This window comes from Pestalotiopsis fici (genome assembly GCF_000516985.1).
Source record: "Pestalotiopsis fici W106-1 unplaced genomic scaffold PFICI_Scf_8, whole genome shotgun sequence".
Classification (NCBI taxonomy): Eukaryota; Fungi; Ascomycota; class Sordariomycetes; order Amphisphaeriales; family Sporocadaceae; genus Pestalotiopsis; species Pestalotiopsis fici.
In genome coordinates, this window is record NW_006917098.1 from 555,922 (window position 1) to 573,000 (window position 17,079).

At 49.6% G+C, this 17,079-nt stretch overlaps 8 protein-coding genes across 8 annotated transcripts; 3 read left to right on the forward strand and 5 right to left on the reverse strand.

Moving 5' to 3' along the window:
* Positions 1 to 1,525: 1,525 nt before the first annotated feature.
* On the reverse strand, positions 1,526 to 2,207 carry PFICI_10869 (60S ribosomal subunit assembly/export protein LOC1; the record flags this gene model as incomplete). The annotated part of the gene is made up of 2 exons (XM_007839450.1): positions 1,526 to 1,825; positions 1,905 to 2,207. The coding sequence occupies 2 exons, from the start codon at positions 2,205 to 2,207 to the stop codon at positions 1,526 to 1,528; spliced, it is 603 nt and encodes a 200-aa protein (XP_007837641.1).
* A 493-nt stretch (positions 2,208 to 2,700) lies between these two features.
* On the forward strand, positions 2,701 to 3,480 carry PFICI_10870 (Imidazoleglycerol-phosphate dehydratase; the record flags this gene model as incomplete). Its single annotated transcript, XM_007839451.1, has 2 exons — positions 2,701 to 2,974; positions 3,068 to 3,480. The coding sequence occupies 2 exons, from the start codon at positions 2,701 to 2,703 to the stop codon at positions 3,478 to 3,480; spliced, it is 687 nt and encodes a 228-aa protein (XP_007837642.1).
* A 1,066-nt stretch (positions 3,481 to 4,546) lies between these two features.
* PFICI_10871 (uncharacterized protein) lies at positions 4,547 to 5,524 on the reverse strand (the record flags this gene model as incomplete). Its single annotated transcript, XM_007839452.1, has 2 exons — positions 4,547 to 5,006; positions 5,058 to 5,524. The coding sequence occupies 2 exons, from the start codon at positions 5,522 to 5,524 to the stop codon at positions 4,547 to 4,549; spliced, it is 927 nt and encodes a 308-aa protein (XP_007837643.1).
* Positions 5,525 to 7,125: 1,601 nt separating this feature from the next.
* Positions 7,126 to 7,353, reverse strand: PFICI_10872 (uncharacterized protein; the record flags this gene model as incomplete). Its single annotated transcript, XM_007839453.1, has 2 exons — positions 7,126 to 7,178; positions 7,209 to 7,353. 2 exons carry the CDS (start codon positions 7,351 to 7,353, stop codon positions 7,126 to 7,128), a joined length of 198 nt encoding a protein of 65 aa, XP_007837644.1.
* A 1,297-nt stretch (positions 7,354 to 8,650) lies between these two features.
* PFICI_10873 (uncharacterized protein) lies at positions 8,651 to 9,022 on the reverse strand (the record flags this gene model as incomplete). The annotated part of the gene is made up of 1 exon (XM_007839454.1): positions 8,651 to 9,022. One exon carries the CDS (start codon positions 9,020 to 9,022, stop codon positions 8,651 to 8,653), a length of 372 nt encoding a protein of 123 aa, XP_007837645.1.
* Positions 9,023 to 9,477: 455 nt separating this feature from the next.
* Positions 9,478 to 9,783, reverse strand: PFICI_10874 (uncharacterized protein; the record flags this gene model as incomplete). The annotated part of the gene is made up of 1 exon (XM_007839455.1): positions 9,478 to 9,783. The coding sequence occupies one exon, from the start codon at positions 9,781 to 9,783 to the stop codon at positions 9,478 to 9,480; it is 306 nt and encodes a 101-aa protein (XP_007837646.1).
* A 1,381-nt stretch (positions 9,784 to 11,164) lies between these two features.
* PFICI_10875 (uncharacterized protein) lies at positions 11,165 to 11,613 on the forward strand (the record flags this gene model as incomplete). The annotated part of the gene is made up of 2 exons (XM_007839456.1): positions 11,165 to 11,180; positions 11,240 to 11,613. 2 exons carry the CDS (start codon positions 11,165 to 11,167, stop codon positions 11,611 to 11,613), a joined length of 390 nt encoding a protein of 129 aa, XP_007837647.1.
* Positions 11,614 to 14,723: 3,110 nt separating this feature from the next.
* PFICI_10876 (uncharacterized protein) lies at positions 14,724 to 16,527 on the forward strand (the record flags this gene model as incomplete). The annotated part of the gene is made up of 6 exons (XM_007839457.1): positions 14,724 to 14,810; positions 14,863 to 14,928; positions 14,994 to 15,317; positions 15,383 to 15,488; positions 15,540 to 16,153; positions 16,225 to 16,527. 6 exons carry the CDS (start codon positions 14,724 to 14,726, stop codon positions 16,525 to 16,527), a joined length of 1,500 nt encoding a protein of 499 aa, XP_007837648.1.
* Between the last annotated feature and the right edge of the window lie 552 nt (positions 16,528 to 17,079).

Consider the following 17,079-nt stretch of genomic DNA (forward strand, 5'->3'; position numbering starts at 1 on the left):
AATCCCGGGTCTTAGGGATGGCATGTTATGACCAGTTATCGCCCCGGTACTTTTTCTTTCTTCCCTTTGTCTGGGGACAGAGAAAGAAAACGAAGAAGAAAGAGGAGGAAGAAAAAAAGTCCCGACTGATCGGCCTAGCTCCCGAGACCATGCTAATAGATTAGAGTGCTACCTCAAACATTCTTGGCATCGTCGCTAGCAGGAAGACGCAATTTCCTTCATCACATGGTAACTGCTTTTGTTGGTAGCGCTCGGTCGCATGTTTTTTTTCGTCCCAGACAGCCAGGGCCTGCTTATCGTTGCATTGGTTGTTTTCAACATGGTCTCCAAGTGTTCTGGACCAGTACTACAGTATGCGGCTGACTGACAAGGCTCCTGGGTGGTGAATCACCTGGATCGGCACAGATTCTTTGCATCAAGATACAATAGTACTGAGCATGTCACAGTCACGATGAAACGCTGATAGTGTAAAGAGTCGTCAAGTGCCGAGATGCTATCAAGTTCGCGATTTCTTGTTTCGATAGGCACTTGTAGTAGTGGCCTACCTTTCAGGAACTTCTCATCAGCCACGGCAACACCATCCCCTTCTGCGTCTAGATGATTATCCAAGTGTTGGTCCAATGTCGATCACAAACTTTTAGGTCTGCCTTACCAGGCGACATGAAACACAACCGGCCTTTCTGAAGTACGGAAGGTCTTTGCAAAGAAGCCACCCAGCCAGGTAATTGACATGATCGTGGCTATTTGGCGTGCTCGGGACTCTTTGTGACATTATACTGTGTTGCGTTGTGCGACTTGGTCTACCCAAGCCTCGATTGGCTTTTCTATATATCTGACCGCAACGTAACGTGACTCAACAGGGGTTGAGAAATTTCCTATGCAGTTTCTTCGTGATTAGTCTTGTATAATACGCGGGACTATACTCTGTACACATTTTTATTTTTAATCTTGTGAATTGTACTTTTTAGAAAAGGGACATCTAGTCAATTTATACTTCTTACCTAGCTAGGGAAGTTTCATTCCGCAAGTAGAAAATCAAATCATCCTGGATGCCCGACTACCATATCCGCATCCATATAGTATCTCACTTCAACTTGAGGGCAAAGACGTAGCATATGCAGATATCATAAACATGATCCAACACAACTTTACATCCCAAATTATGTCTAGTACTTGGCTACAGCAGCGATGATTTGCAAAGAAAGTTTACAATCGCAACAAGCATGCTCTTTGCTATATTACTGAATGAGATGAATGTTGCCCAGATGAGCCTGCTACACCGAAACTAGTCCTGTCAATATCCCTTGCTCCGCCGAGGTCTGAAAAGCTTTTGTTTCGAGATGCTATACCTAGGGTATCTTCTTTTTCTGTCGTCCTCATATACATGAGCACTCGCAATGCGCTGCCGCCGCCAAGCGGGCTTTGACAAGATTTCCCACAACGCCCAAACGCCGTCGAAATGCTTTCAACGAAAAAAAATGGAAAAACCAATACTCAAGTGAAAGAGAGCTCGCTCTGGCTTTTCTCAGGCAAAGGAGACTCTCTTCTTCTTGGGCTTGACGGCCCTGCTACCAGACGTGACGGCTTCCTTGACCACGGAGTCGTCGGCCGCGTCGGCGCTGGGCTTGCCAATGCTTCGGTTTCTCTTCCTCCGCAGCGACTCCTTGGTCTCGTCCAGCCTGGCCCTCTTTTCGGCTTCCTTCTTCTCGGTCTCGACCCGTCTGGCCTCGCGGATCTCCTCAAGCTGTCGCGCCTTCATCATCTTGGACTCAATCTCGCCCTCCTTATCCGCCTGGACCAACGCGAGGATCGTGTTCATGCTCTCCTATAAAAGAAGGTTTCGTCAGTATTTACACGTCAAGATTTGGTCTCTCCAAGAGTGGAATAAAGGAGAATGAACATACACGATCATCCACAAAAACCTTGCCCTTCTTCTTTCCCTTGGGCTTTTCCACACCAATCGGGGTGACCGTGTTCAGCTTGGGGATATCGAGCTCCTTTTCCGAGTAGACCTTCTTCTTCCTCTTGGCCAGTAGGGCAGCGAGTGCGCCCTTGCCCTTGGGTTTGGAAGACGGCGGCGGGCCCTTCTTCTTGGATTTTACGATGCCATCGGGGGGGCCACCAGACTTGGAGGCCTTGCTGTTGCTGATGCCCGAGTTTTTGGTGGCATGCTTGTTTTTAATCGTCTTGGTCCTTGAAACACCCATCTTGATTCTTGTCTCCGCGAAAACAGTTTGAGCGTGCGCAAGTCGAATGTGTTTCGGTTCGGCTGCTGTCGGTTTTTGCTGGCGATCTTTGACGAGCCGACCGCGAAATGGGGAAATAATTTTTGGCGGACCTCTCTCTTATCGATAAGGATGAGCTCTGCCCCCCGTAAGTCGGGAGGGGCGCCTACGGTACGTACCCAGGCCTGCATCGTAGGGGGTCTTGGGGGCAGAGTTTGAATCCACCGCTTCTGGCGCTGACGTTGGCGGGGGTCTTTCGGGTGGGAGGTGAGACACAGACAGAGCTTGAGAAGGTAATCGGCCGCTATCCGATTAGCGGAGAGCGATTCTAAAAATTATACGATCCGGTTTGCTATGCGATCATATGCCGCCTCTTTCTTTTATTATCTACACCTTCTGGAATCACATTGCGGCCCAACCTCTCGCTATCCCTCATAGCCTTTGAATAACCACATACAAACAGCATTTCGACACAATGGGCTCCGAAGCACCGAGGACTCGCTGGGCGGCGCTCGCCCGTGACACAAACGAGACCAAGATCCAGCTGGCTCTGAACCTCGACGGCGGTGACTTTCCTCCCGACACAGACGCCCGCCTCATCTCCGAGACGGATGCCCACGCCAGTCAGGCAAGCAAGTCACAGACCATTTCCATCAACACGGGCATTGGTTTCCTGGACCACATGCTGCACGCCTTGGCCAAGCACGCTGGTTGGAGTTTGGCCATTGCCTGCAAGGGCGATCTACACAGTGAGTGCTTTTCTTTGCCTTGGATTGTATTTCTAGAGGCATCAATTCAGAGGTTACCAGCCATCAACTAACCTGCCCATCTTTTACAAACAGTCGACGACCACCACACAGCCGAAGACGTTTGCATTGCCCTCGGATACGCCTTTGGCAAGGCGCTCGGCTCGGCCGCGGGTCTGGCACGTTTCGGATCGGCCTACGCGCCACTGGACGAGGCGCTGTCGCGGGCCGTGGTCGACCTGTCGAACCGACCCTTTTCGGTCGTGGAGCTGGGCCTCAAGCGCGAAAAGATTGGCGACCTCAGCTGCGAAATGATCCCCCACTGCATCGACAGCTTTGCCCAGGCCGCCCGCATCACCGTCCACGTCGACTGCCTCCGCGGCTTCAATGACCACCACCGCGCCGAGAGCGCCTTCAAGGCCCTCGCTGTGGCTGTCAAGGCCGCCACCAGCCGGGTCGCTGGCAAGGAGGGCGAGGTGCCGAGCACCAAGGGAACGTTGAGCGTATAGATAGAGAGTAGGGCAGGATATGGCGAGGACGGAACGCTTGAGAGCAATGGACATGTGTAATCAGCTATATATTTTTTATTTATATATACCAGAAAAGGAGACGGGCTGCATTGCATCTGAAGCAGGGTCAGGGAGGAAACATTGAGCATTGAATATGAATAAAGGCGTTATCTATGGGTTTTATCCTAGAGTTGAAGTTGAAAACTATTTACAAATTGGAGACGATTTTCTGCATGGTTGTGAGATACCATATTTTGTGAATCAACTTCGGGATCGATCAAGTAATCTTATATCCCGTGCTTCGTACGGCTTGACAAGGGGATGTGATACAATTGTAACATACTTAGCCAATATTAAATCATGCCGCTTTATTTGTGAAAAAGAAATTTTCTGTAAGAAAAATCCCAAGGTTGTTGGTTATTGGGCAATAATACCACTACACACCTAGACAACAGAACAAGGTCGGATCAGCATTCTTCACACATCGGGCTTATGTATGCTGTCAGTATTCGCTTATCCCAGATCAACCAATGACTTTCAAAATGATTGCAATCGCTAGACAGTCTTATTTATCTAGAATATATAACCAAATCTGCAAGACGGAGCTCAATCTGTCATGAGCAATTACAAGTTCAGAATCCCATCGTCGCAACAACGGTCTGCCACGAGAAGGCAACATCAGGGAGTCGCTCGATGCGTGAAGAATTTCCTCAGGCTTATGGAAGTGTATCTTAGGTTGGATAGAGTTAAACTAAGTCACAATTTTTTTTTTTTAAATTTAGTTGAACGTCTATGATATAGAGTGACCACAATCACAGAGTAATGGGGAAAATATTGGAACATGCTTAGAATTTGTAGCATAGTAGCTATGTGCATTGAAACTTTTTAATATACAATCATTGTTCTCATAAAATTGGTAGCAAGTCAAAATCACCTTTGACTCGCATTGTTACCTCGGGTATCACAAGTCATCCAAGTCCCCAATGTCCAGTCATTACATCCATCCATCCAATATTCTCTGTTCAACTCGGTATCCTCCGCATTGAGTTCAATTCAAGTCATGCTCTTAAGCGTTGTATCGGTTGTAAGTACCATCATTGTACTGGTAACCGGTAGGGGGCTGAGTAGTACCCATCACCGCGGGTTCGTGGTAGGCGTGCTGAGTAGTGCCCGTCACCCCAGGTTCGTGGTAGGCGTGCTGACCATTGACTCCATTGACACCGTTGACACCCTCGTGGCCGTAACCAGCCTCACCATACTTGTTGTGGGCGAGACCGTCGTGGCCGACAGCTGTGCTCTCAGTGTTGTAGCTCTGGCGAACCTGCTCGGGAGTGGTATGCTGAGGCAGGGCGTTATCACCAGAGGTGGTGCCCCCGGTACCGCGGCGTCTGAACATGCCCATGAACTTGTTGCGGCGTCCGTAGCCAGAAGTGTAGTTGTTGGCAGGGCTAGGACCGAAACGCTGCTCCTTGCGGCGGTGGCGGACCAGCACAAACTCGACCAAGATGGAGAGGAGGAAGAATAAGCTGGTTACAATTAGTATAGTGCTGGTATGGATTCAAAGCAACTCGACTTACATTGCTACAATAGATACAGCTAAGCAGGCAGTCTGCATTTGGCAAGCCTGGCGGTAGGTGGGCAAGTTGGTGAATCCACTGTTGCTGCTCGTCACCTGGTCGCCAGCATTACCAGAGCCAAATGGTGTGTTGACCGTTCCTCTGCAAGAGCTAGCTCCATTCTTGTTGGCGACGGCAACGTAGATGAAGGCACCGATGAAGCAGACATCCAAGATAATGGCGATGAAAGACGTAAACGGGTGTCCGGCAAGGCAGCAGAGCAAAAGTAGACCGATGAGGGTGTATAAGACTGCAGCTCCTGAAATACCTTCGACAGCCCTAAGCCACGTAGGGATGCTCAAACTGTGGTTGTGTAGCGCTGCGAGGAAATAACTGAATAGTGCCAAGACGACAGCAGCACAGCAAAACTGAATGCCGCGAATGAACCATTGTAGGAACTTGAGGGCGAGACCCGATTTTGCGCCCATGTTGTCGAATAATTGAGCTATAATCCTTATAACTGTCAAAAATATTGTTTAAAGATGTGAAAATATGAGAAAACCTTTAAGATACCGGGGGAAGAGAAAGAGTTAAAATAAAGATCACACGCCCGGCAGAGACAGGGTCTCGGATTCAGCATGCCGGACGATCATGGACTAGGCAGTGAAGTCAGTCATCGAATAAGCGTTGACAGACGAGTTCTGGAACCCATTGTTTAGACCCAGTGCTGCTGAAAAAGTCGATGGGACTAAAAGTGGCGATGACGGAAAGACTGGAACTCTGTTTGGTCCGAGTCGCCCTCCCTTTCCACATGGTGCCGCACCTCACAATGTCATGGACGGATTCCTCAGCAAGGAGAAGTGTCGTTTCGGGTATTGGGTCGCCTTGGTCAAGGAGGGTACTGAGGGCACTGAGTGGGTTGGACCCTGCATTCGCGCGCCTCGATGAGCCCCCATCCAGTGACGAAAACATCACACACCACATGCAAGCTCTTTACTGCGGGCCAGGCCGAACCATGACATCACGCTCGGATTCGCGAGGCGATCGTGTCTGATTGGGCAGCGATCCGCAGACGTGCCCTGTCTCGCCTGTCGAAAATTGTGGCTGTTCCTTGATTCTCTAGCCACAGCGCATAGTAAGCCACACTGTCTGTCCAATCATTGTCTTTTACGACCTCTGAGCTCCCTCCCTCGGCCTCCCGCTCGATCCGACGAGGACGCGCAGCTCATCATGGCAGTTGGCAAGTTGGGTAGTGTTGGATGAAAAGACTCGTGCAAACAGGATCATCCACCTTCCTACCAAGAAGCCAAGAGCGTCAAAGGAGCGTCAGTGGGCAAATGCCGCTTGCCCAACCCTACAGCCCAGTGCCGAATCCGTCGTTTCCGCTAATGCACCAAAAACCAGATATGAGGCTTGGGAGGCCAAAGAGGCCTTTAGGTAATTTGCTTTGAAAACGCTTCGATCTCACGGCTCAATCCAAAAGACCTAGAGCTTAAAAATCACCCCCAAGCTCCAGCTAGCTCATGCAGACCATGCCGCCGTTGTTCAAGAAGCTCTGCATAGCTTCGTCATTGAGTCAATATCAACGTTGCGAACACGGCAAAATGCTTGTCAAGTTTGTTTATCAACAGTTTAGAGTATCGACAAACACCTATAGTGCTTTAGTGCTTCTTTGCTAGACTGAATTGAGTTTCATCTAACATGTGCCGATGCAGCCGCATGAATCTCTCGTGCCTGATTTTCATCCATTGGCTTCAAACTCAACGATCTCAATTGTCTCGACAGATACGTAGATGTGCCATCATTAATTCCGCCATGTGCTATGAGCTCATCTTTTATTGGCTACAGCAATTTCCCCGCGAATAGTCGCGGTCGATATCATTGTCGCCTGGCCAGAACATGGTCGAAGGGAGAGCTCGAGAGAGCTCGGTCGCACTAGCATGTAGCATGCACCCAGAATGTCGAGCTTCCTGGCATATATGAGTTGCTGATTTCTTGAAATTCCAAAGGCGGCAATGCTATCGCAGCCAATGGTTGCCAGGGATGCGGGTATAGAGGGTGGCAGGAAGATATGGAAGCACATTGATCTCTAGTCGAACCCATACCCGACATTGTCCACCATCGCAAACGAGTATGCACCAGCTAATCTGCATTTCTTGTTCTCTAACATACCATCCAGTCCAAAAACCGGTTCCTCAGCACCTTTGTCAAATTCGATCTTGCCGTCCGAGCCGCTGCTCGACAAGGCCTTGTATTTGGAGTGGGCAATGTTTATCGTGGCTCGCAACTGGTTTCGGTAGAGAATATCGACGCTCATGCACCTGAACACACTGAGATCATACAGGGCATTGACAAATTAGAAAGGGACCCTTTGAAACCATGATGCTCAAATCGCGCACCTCGCCTTGTGTCGGAAACTCGCCAACCACGTCGAGAATCATCTCCCGCAACGCAGACCCTTCCAAGTGACACTTGTGGCTAGCGCCTAGAAACGTAATCCAGCGAGGTCGTGGCATCAGTTCTGAAAAGGAGACTTGGGCAAGGTATCATGTTCACCATTGCATACAAGTGTCGGAGCTGTGGTTTTTGGTAGTCGCGATATAACCGACCACTCTCGTTAGCGGGGACGGACCGTTCCTGAACATGAAGAGGACAAGTGAGGAATACAGCTTGTTCAAGGTGTCTACCAGGGAGCTTACATTGTATGCTACACTGTTGTATCAGTGCTCAGCTCTTCGTCGAGGGTAACAACTTTGCCGGAGGGAACGGATCGGACGGCATACATGTAATCTATAGCAGTAGTCCAAAGCACGTTTGTATTCTATGCTTTCAAAGTCTCCGCTATCTTTCATGTCCACCGCCAGGCACACCCTGGATCATGACAACCAAAGGACCACCACGGGAAAGATCTCCAATGATTTTATGATGAATGAAACAAGTTTCATTATTGTCATCTGTTGAGATTTTGAAGGGCACTTTGCCTTTGTGAGTTGACAAGCCGGCCATGGTGTAATGGATGAGATACTGAAGACAGAAATAAATGCTGCGATTAGGAGAGGAAAATGAAGAGTAGGTATTTTCGGGTTGACTCGTCCGCTCCTGGCCCCTTGAGAGCAGATAATTTGCGATGATAATCACTACTTACACCAGGACGGCGAGGGCTCAATAAACAACGATGCAGCTATACACACTTATCATCCTGGCTACCATTATCATTCCCAGAGGAGCTTCTAGACAAGAGGAATTGTTATTTTCTTTATCTACCCAAGGGACAAGGAGCATGTACTCGTGCCTTCCTCTAGCACATGCATGGCTTCACTCTACAAGGAAGAATAGCTATGATGGAAGTGAGGTGTGTATGGCAAGTCCAATTGATTCAATGACGATGGTACACCTACGCCTGAATAACCCAAGTAAACCAGATGCCAATCCCTCTGATGCCCCTGAGCACAACCAAAACCAAACTCCGGCGCAATGCGACAATAATCATTCTTCTTTCGGCATCATGACAATAGACCTCGACGACACTTTTGTTCTCTCGCTTTCAAGAGAGTGGGCGTGCCTGCTGCGTATGTACATGTATCCTATCCAGCCTTGCTTCCAACCACGCGCTCTTACCGGCACGGCCAAGTCCGCGACAGTGAGGACACCACATTCAGGTGGTCCTCTCTATCCAGCTTTGCTCGAAGCGCCTCGATGAGATATTCACTCCCGAGCAGAGCAAGCATGTGTCCGATTGGTACCCCCTTCCACTGGCCTGAAGCCAAAAGGCCCCAATCTGCCATCAGATCCTGGAAATGTCGCTCCTTCAAAAAACCCAAAAGCTCCGAATCCTGATTGAAGGCTTCATACTGGCCCTTGCCACTGAGACAGCGCTCGACAGCGTCCTTGGACGCGCCCAGGTCGGAGAGCATGCGTGCTTGCGCTTTCCGCATGTAGACTTCCAAAGAGAGTTCTCTGTGCACCTTCTGCAGCTGGCTGGTCATGGCCTCCTCTATTGCGTCTATCTCATGTATCGTTCTGTACACTCTGGCCTTGAATGGCTTTCGCTTCTTTATGCTCTGAGCGTGTATGTTAGCCATCGTCGGTTGCAATTCGCCAAAGTTTCTTGCTTTGGTAGTGGCGGCAAGGAGTTTCTCTCTCCTGTTGTCGACGTGCCGCATCCAACACATCACGTCACTCACATTGCGTAGTATCGCAGCAAGACAGTTGGTGATCGCCTCACGATCTTTCTGAAATCTCCTGGTCGTCTCTTTGATAGTATTCATACATATTTCGAGGTCTATGGAAACAAGTCAGCATTTCTATCCTTATCTACCATTCAATCTGCGATTGAATAGGTAGTATTTGAACTTTGAACACCTGGCTTCAAGCTACTGTGCTGTGGCTCATGGCTTTATATGGGTGTTTGTATATTCTCGGAATAGGGATAAGAATTAACTCAGAGATTATTCTTACCGGGGATTGAGTACCACAACTCATTCAGATGTTTTCTACGTCGGACCTCGCGAAATCGGCGGACCGCTTCCTTGCAATCCCTCTTGAACCTTTGTACTTGAGCCTGAGCGTGACTTAGTTGCCGATTGTAGTTTTGATCATCGAGATCGAACCAATCAGGCCACTGGGCGTCGCGCCGGGGAGTGCTCAACTCAACATTGGGCACCGTGTTCCCACTGAGGGCCGCCGGTTCACCGTCAGACCTTGTCTGAGGTTGACCGTCGAGTGTTTCTTGAGGTTGTTGAGACATCGCCTGAGACGGACTGCCAGGTGTATCTTCTGGGCTCAGAGAAGAGCATTCCACCAATGAGGGTTGCAGGAATTGTAGTTGCTGATAAAGGGTTTCCACCACTTGTGAAAGGGGAACATGTGAAGTGATGGTTAAGTATGGAATGACCAGAAGGCGGACTCGAGGAGGACAGACCGCTTATTAATACTGCTTCTGAGTGCCAGATCAGACAAAGAAAAACAGCGCCTAGGCAGCAGCAACCAAACCTGATAGAAAAAATCGAGTACATGAGATTTGAGTTCCAGTCCATACAACCGCCGGGGTTCGCGACAACTCTCTGTGGTGTTTAGGTGTACCGACCGGTCGAATGTCGGTAGGTGAAGTAACCTAAATGGGTACCTAGGCAGTTGCAAACTCACCTCACCAGTCTGGACATAGTCATATGGTTGCTATGAGGACAGGTTTTTTGCATAGTGCCTGTTACCAGCTATATTCAATTGTACCGGGGACGAATTAGTTTGGTGGTCTTGAATATTGGTATCATGCCAGAAAGCTACAATGAACATGTTGTTTCTAGTCAGAAATGTACCCAATTCTTGCATGCTTTTCTTCATACTTGGTAATCGTTTCATCTGTCGATTTCCCTTTCCGGAGGTCGGCTATTTACGTGGGCTTTTTCAAAACTTTATGGTCCGAGGCTGCATAAGATGCTGTGGCCTAGGTAGGTATCCAGGTAGGCAGCATCGGAGCTGATCCGGTCATCAGCCAAGTACAGAAGAACTGGAGGAACTGGAATAGGACAGAAGAGAAGATTCCAAGAAAGAGGTGGTGTAGCTTAATTGATGACGGGGAAAGAAGATTTCCCTGTGGTACCCTGAAAGCTCTAATTTGCACCCCTCTACGGTAGGCTCTTGGAATAATTATATCTCTCCATTAGCGCGATGGAAGGGGTCTCTGGTGCTGAACTGCCCTGCTAAAAATGCCCGCCATCCCTGCCCCATTATACATGAGCACTTTATATTCCGGTCGCCACGATGGTAAATACGTGAAAACTCGTTGCTCATGCTATTGGATTATTGATTTTCATTCCCCGATTGCAATTAGATCATTTATTCAAGTATATCACTTTTGTCAGTAAAAATGCACAGGCTGGATTCATGAGCTCTGCATTCTTTGATTTCTATGACATCACTAACCTAATGCTCAGAAGCTCGGAGATATACACGACCCTCGCGTGGAGACTTGAGCCCGAATTGATTAGGTATGCATTCCAGTCACGTTGATCATGACTTTTCCCAAAATCTATACCCACTTGATACTCTTGACGGTCATATATCTTGTCTTTGCAGTCTCTTTAGTAACAGCTACAGAAAGACAACAACAACACATCCATCTTGACAAGATGCCCAGCCTCAATAGTAAGCTTTCCCACCCCGCACTTTGAAAGGACCAGCAAAACCGCCAACACAGAAGCAAGTCCTCAAGAAGCCGCTCCAGCTCTTCTCCACCCAGCCCATGACGGGCTTTTACCGCGACGGCTTCTGCCGGACCAGCATGCAGTCGGACCCGGGCAACCACGCCGTGGCCGGCGTCGTGAGCGACGAGTTCCTGCGGTACTCGGCCGCCCAGGGCAACGACCTGCGCACCATTGGCCTCACGGGCGGCTGCAAGTGGTGCCTGTGCACGACGCGCTGGCTCGAGGCCGTGCAGGCCTTCAAGGACGGCAAGATTAGTCGCGACGGCGTCCCGCGCGTCGACCTGGATGCCACCGAGGAGAGCGCCCTCAAGCATGCCGACCTGGACACTTTTAAGCAGTTTGCCTTGAAGAAGGATGAGGTTAATGGAAATTAGCTGGGCCGGTGGGGGTATCGGAAAGAGAATGGGAAAAAGTGTCTTCGTTGCCCGTTCAATGTTTACAGTGGGTGCAGGTCCATGGTATTGAATGACGAGCTGCAGGATCAAATCTTCACTTTGAGGGTGCGTTAGTGATGTTGAGCAGGGAACGAGGGCTGCGATTGGTTGGTCTCGTCATGATTTTACGATGATATCAATATATCACCATGAAGCTTGACTTGCATATGGGTGTCAATCAATGAAGAACGCATCGATGTGGCTGGGTCGGTACTCGAGATGGAGACGAGCATACGACGAGCCTACTAGTGACACAGAAGCCGCCTGCTTCTGGCTCGAGATCACTCCTCAGCGATCTAATGACCAGAGAAAATCTCCTCATATCTACGGCTAGGCGCATCTTGACAGGTGAACTAAAAGCCACGGTCGGGTCGCCGTATGTTCAAGTCCGGGCCTTTGCGTGTCACAGCCATGGCTGCTGAGCAAAATCGCCGGCAGACTATTCTCGGCATTGCACTTTGTGCCATGACCTCATCTCCTGTTGATACCCGGCTGCATATGCCTTTTCTACATCTTGCAGACAATCTCACATGGGAGAACCTACACGAGCCCCTCGAGTTGAGTGCGCCTTTACGATCTTTGTGCATCGCGACGGCTTCTAGTCACCCGCGGTGGCGGCTTGCTGCCAATGAGAGCGGTCGGCGGAGTATCTGTTTCAACGTGTCTACACACATGTCTCCAAGTATTCCCGCGTGTGCTTGGGTGGTACAGTCCTCGGAGAATACACAACCTTGGTGGACAGCGTTCAGAAGCATGAGGCTCTTGTGTCATGTCCAACGAACCGATGGGCTCTGACAGCGTGGGATCACGATACTACCCATGGGGGATCCAAGGAGACAGCTGCTGAAGAAAACGTGCCTGAAGCTCCACGACGCTCGTTCCACCGCATCTGGTAAGTTGATGAGCGGAAACGGAAAGGTCAGGTAGGCAAAAGAGGAGTTGTTCCAGCCGGTCATGGATTTTTGTTTATTGTTGCAGCCGAGACTGTTTTCGGCATCCGGCCGTCTTTTTGGTAGGCCTCGTCTCTGTGCTCCAGCTGTGCGCCCGTGTTTGCGACAAACAATGTCATCTCCCGGGGCAGCCTCTTCTCATCCTCTCATATATGCTAGTTTAGTACTGTATATGTGGAAAGCAGATAATATCGTTGAAGAAAATTTCCCCTGTTCTGCCAAGCCAAGGGACCTCCCGTATCCGCTTCAAGGAAAGTATTACTGATCGAGACTGGGGGGGAATACCCGGGCAACGGGGAATTATTGAGCTTCTTTCTGCTTCCTTGACCGCTTCCAAGCCCCCGGGGGGCCTTCAGCTTTGGACTCACACGAGCAATTGCCATTCACAGAATCAGTTTATTGTCCGAACCCCACATGCTGAGCCAGAAAAAGAGGAAAGAAGATGAATACCGGCCCAGTGGCGTCGTGGCTTGCCGAATCAGGGGTATATTAAGCCTCTTTGAGCTTGACTAGGTGCTAGGCAAATAGCGTTGTCCCCTTGCGTTTCCCAGGCTCAGCTACCCCACAAGCCCTATAAGCCTTCGGCGGTGGCCGTTAACGCCATTGCTGCAGGTCAAAAACAACACCATCCTTCCGCCCCCATGTCACACGCAGGTGCCCGTCTTCGTTTTTTTCTTGTCGCAGAGATTCCAGACCGTCGGAGTTCATCTCGTTTTTGTAATTCCCAGAGGAGCGGAACCATGCATTGATCACCTTTGCACCATAGAGCCAGAACCAGCAGAGAAGCGCCCAGCGACAACATGGTCAGGGTGCGCATTGTATTTTCAGACTAGTATTAGTACGCTGCCGCCGGGAAGGGAAGGGTACCTAGGTACTAGGTAGTAGGTGATACATTTTCCATCTATTGACTTCCCATCATGAACATTGAACCAACATTGACTGTCAGGGTTCGCATGTTCCCGGGCTGTGCTACGGGAGCCGTTTCCCAGAAAGAGGCCGTAAAAACTCAACTTTGATGTATTGACAACACGAAGGATGTCGACAACGGCCGCCCTCTTTTTTTTTTTCCTGCTTACCGGAGCAAATCCGTCCCGAGAAAGAAGCTCTCGCTCGATCGTCACAGCCGCGTCTCCTAATGACCATGAATCACAGCCAAGCTGTGAATGGCTGACGATACGAGCGGCAGGTGACCCCTGCGCTATATAGCTGGCTGAAGACTAATTACATAACTTTTCAGGTTGTCAATTTACACCTCATTTCCATACCATTGGGCTCCATTAGCTGAGAAGCAAAACACACACCTCCAAGCGGGTCCAAACCGAACAAGCCTAAAACGTTGGAGAGGCTGAGTCCTAATGAAATCACGAATCAGTTTTGTGGAACATGCAGAGGCGTTGAGTTGTAATATCCGTGTATTCTCGTGTGTTGTGTGCATGCGCAATGTGCATAGCTGCAGAAATGTTTGTGTATGGCACCAGCGAGTCGCTCGCAGCAGTCTTCCTCCCGCCTGCCTGTGCTCTTTCTTCCCAGAGTGACGATGCTCGTCGAATACAATTGCATAATATGACTTGTCATCAGTGACGAAACAACAATGAAGCTTTCAACGATCCAGTCCAACATCCAATGAACATTTGGTGGGATGCGCGCCGGCATTTTGTTAGCACACGAGTCACATGTTCGTGTATAATAGAGGTGTGTGCTGGGTTACCTAACCCGTGTATGTGCACCCCACCATATATGCATAACGGCCATGGATCAAAAGTGGCCGACAATAGTCTGTGACCATTTTCATGGCTTTGGGCAACAAGCTTAAAACTACAAATAGATGTGTGGTAGTCTCATGGCGGACATTTGGTAATAATGGGAGACTGACTGGAATGTTTTCTTCTTCTCTCCTTCCTTCTCTTTACTTTTGGGTTTCGATCAAACAAGCAGGATTCGCTTGAATGACTGTAGCTCTGATTCACTTACACCTTGTTCTCCTTCTAGGCTCAAGTACACATGGTGAACCACGAGGAAGAGTTGAATTGGGCTTACATCCTCCAGCTCCGCCGGCAACAGCAACTGAGGAGAGGTAGCCCACCGTCCACTGCCACCACCATGAATCTTGAACCCCCTCCCTCTCCTCCACGGAGTGGCACATCCACGCCACAAGTCATGGAAGAGAAAGAACCAGAAAACTACATGGTAAAGCCATTGTCTATCCGGGAATATGAACATAAACTTATCCTACGAACAGGTGACATGGGAGGGTCCAGATGATCCTGCCAACCCCAAAAACTGGAGTACAAGCAGGAAATGGACAGTAAGTTTACGTCTTCATCGATAACGTCTTTCCAAGATGACCCAAACACTGACTCTGTACTCTAGATATCCTTGATTGTCTCTGCTTTTGCATTCCTCTCGCCGCTCTCCTCGTCGATAGCCGCGCCGGCTCTCGACACCATTGCCGGCGACTTACACATCCAATCCTCCTCGGAGATGAACCTGGTCATGTCCATCTTCATGATCACCTACGCCGTGGGGCCATTCGTGCTCTCGCCGTGCTCAGAAGTATGGGGCCGTCGACGGATCATCAGGTTCGGAAACCTCATCTTCATCATCTTCACCACGCTGTGCGGCTTTGCACAGTCAAAGGGACAGATTATAGCTTTTCGCTTCATGTCTGGCCTGGGTGGAAGCGCAACCATGGGGGTAAGAAATAATGTCTCGGCCCAACAAAGCTGCAGTGTCACTTTGGCTAACTTTGTACTCGGCAGATGGGTAGTGGTATTCTCGCAGATTGCTGGAGATCAGAGGAGCGTGGAAAAGGTCTCGCCGTGTACCAGCTGGCGCCCGTATTGGGTCCCGCAATTGGACCTATTGGTAAGTATCTCACAATCGTATGAATAGTTCCTGGCTGACCGTGTCGCACAGCGGGAGGATATCTCCTCGAGTACAGCAAGACCTGGCGATGGTCATTCTGGGCCATTGTGATTTTCAACCTCGTCACCCAGATTGTCGCCTTCTTCTTTCTGCACGAGACATATGCGCCGCGCATCCTCGGACTCAAGGCCCGAGCCCTCCGCAAGACGACCGGCAACTCTGCCTACCGGACCGAATATGAGAGGGAGGACCGCAAGCTGTCGTTGCTGCTCAGGACGTCCCTGTCGCGGCCGTGGGTCATGCTCGCCACGCAGCCCATTATACAGGCCCTGGCGCTGTACCAGGCATTCAACTATGGCATGATGTACCTCATCATCTCGTCGTTCCCCACGCTCTGGAGAGACGTCTATGGCATGTCCATTAGCACGTCGTCGCTCAACTACATATCCCTGGCGCTGGGCTCGCTCATTGGTGTCGCCATCTGTGGCCCGCTTACAGACTGGGTCTACAAGAGACAGAAACAAAGTCATGGAATCGCAGAGAACGAGCCGGGTGTCCCCGAGTTTCGCATTCCTCTCATGATACCGGCTGCACTCATCACGCCGTGCGGCATTGCCATTTTTGCCTGGACTGCCGAGAAGCATTGTCACTTTTTGCTTCCGAATGTAAGTCAACATACCTAGTCCCGCCCATTATCCTTGTATGATCTCTGGCTCAACCGTGTTTCTCCATTTAGCTCGGCGTCGCCATCATGGCAGGTAGCAGCATGATCTCCTACCAGTGCATCAGCGCCTACATTGCCGACTGCTACAAGCACTACACCGCCTCGGCCTCTGCAGCCTGCTGCTTCCTCCGCTCCATGGGCGCTTTTGCGTTTCCTCTATTCGCCCCGTCGCTGTTCAAGTCACTCGGCTATGGCTGGGGAGGCTCGGTGCTCGTACTAGTGGCCGTCGTCGTCGGTGTGCCTGCGCCTCTGCTCTTTTGGAAGTTTGGAGCAAAGCTGAGACAGACGAGTCGGTTCAGAAGGGGGCGTACATGACATTCTTGATGAGTTATTGAAAGATGAGAGGGTTCGTTGTTCATATACCATTGTCGTTTGAATTTGCATTTTTGGAGCGTACAATCATCAACGATGCGACATTCGCATCATGGAGGCAAAAAGCATTACTTTTCATGATTAGGAATAAAAAGTCGTTTTCCATTTCCCATACACAAGTCTGATCACCTGTGATGAATATTTCTTCGAATAAATGATTAATAAAATAGCATATTCCCAAGAAGAAAACAATGTGTGAAAAATGTCATCTGATCATGTATGGCCCATGCGATACTCTACTTACGGATGCCCAGAGGGCAAACTGTTGAAAAACTAAGATTTGGATAAAATCACTCTATTTACAGCAGCAAAAATCCACCCCCCTTTGCCCTCCCCCCCCCCCCCCCTTTTCGGGATTTTTCAACAAAAAGAAAAAATAGGAAAAAATAAAAAAAAAAGAAAGAAGAAGAAGAAACCGAAAAAAAAGAGAAAAAAAAGAGAAAAAAAAGAGAAAAAAAAGAGAAAAAAAGAGAAAAAAAAGAGAAAGAAAGAGAA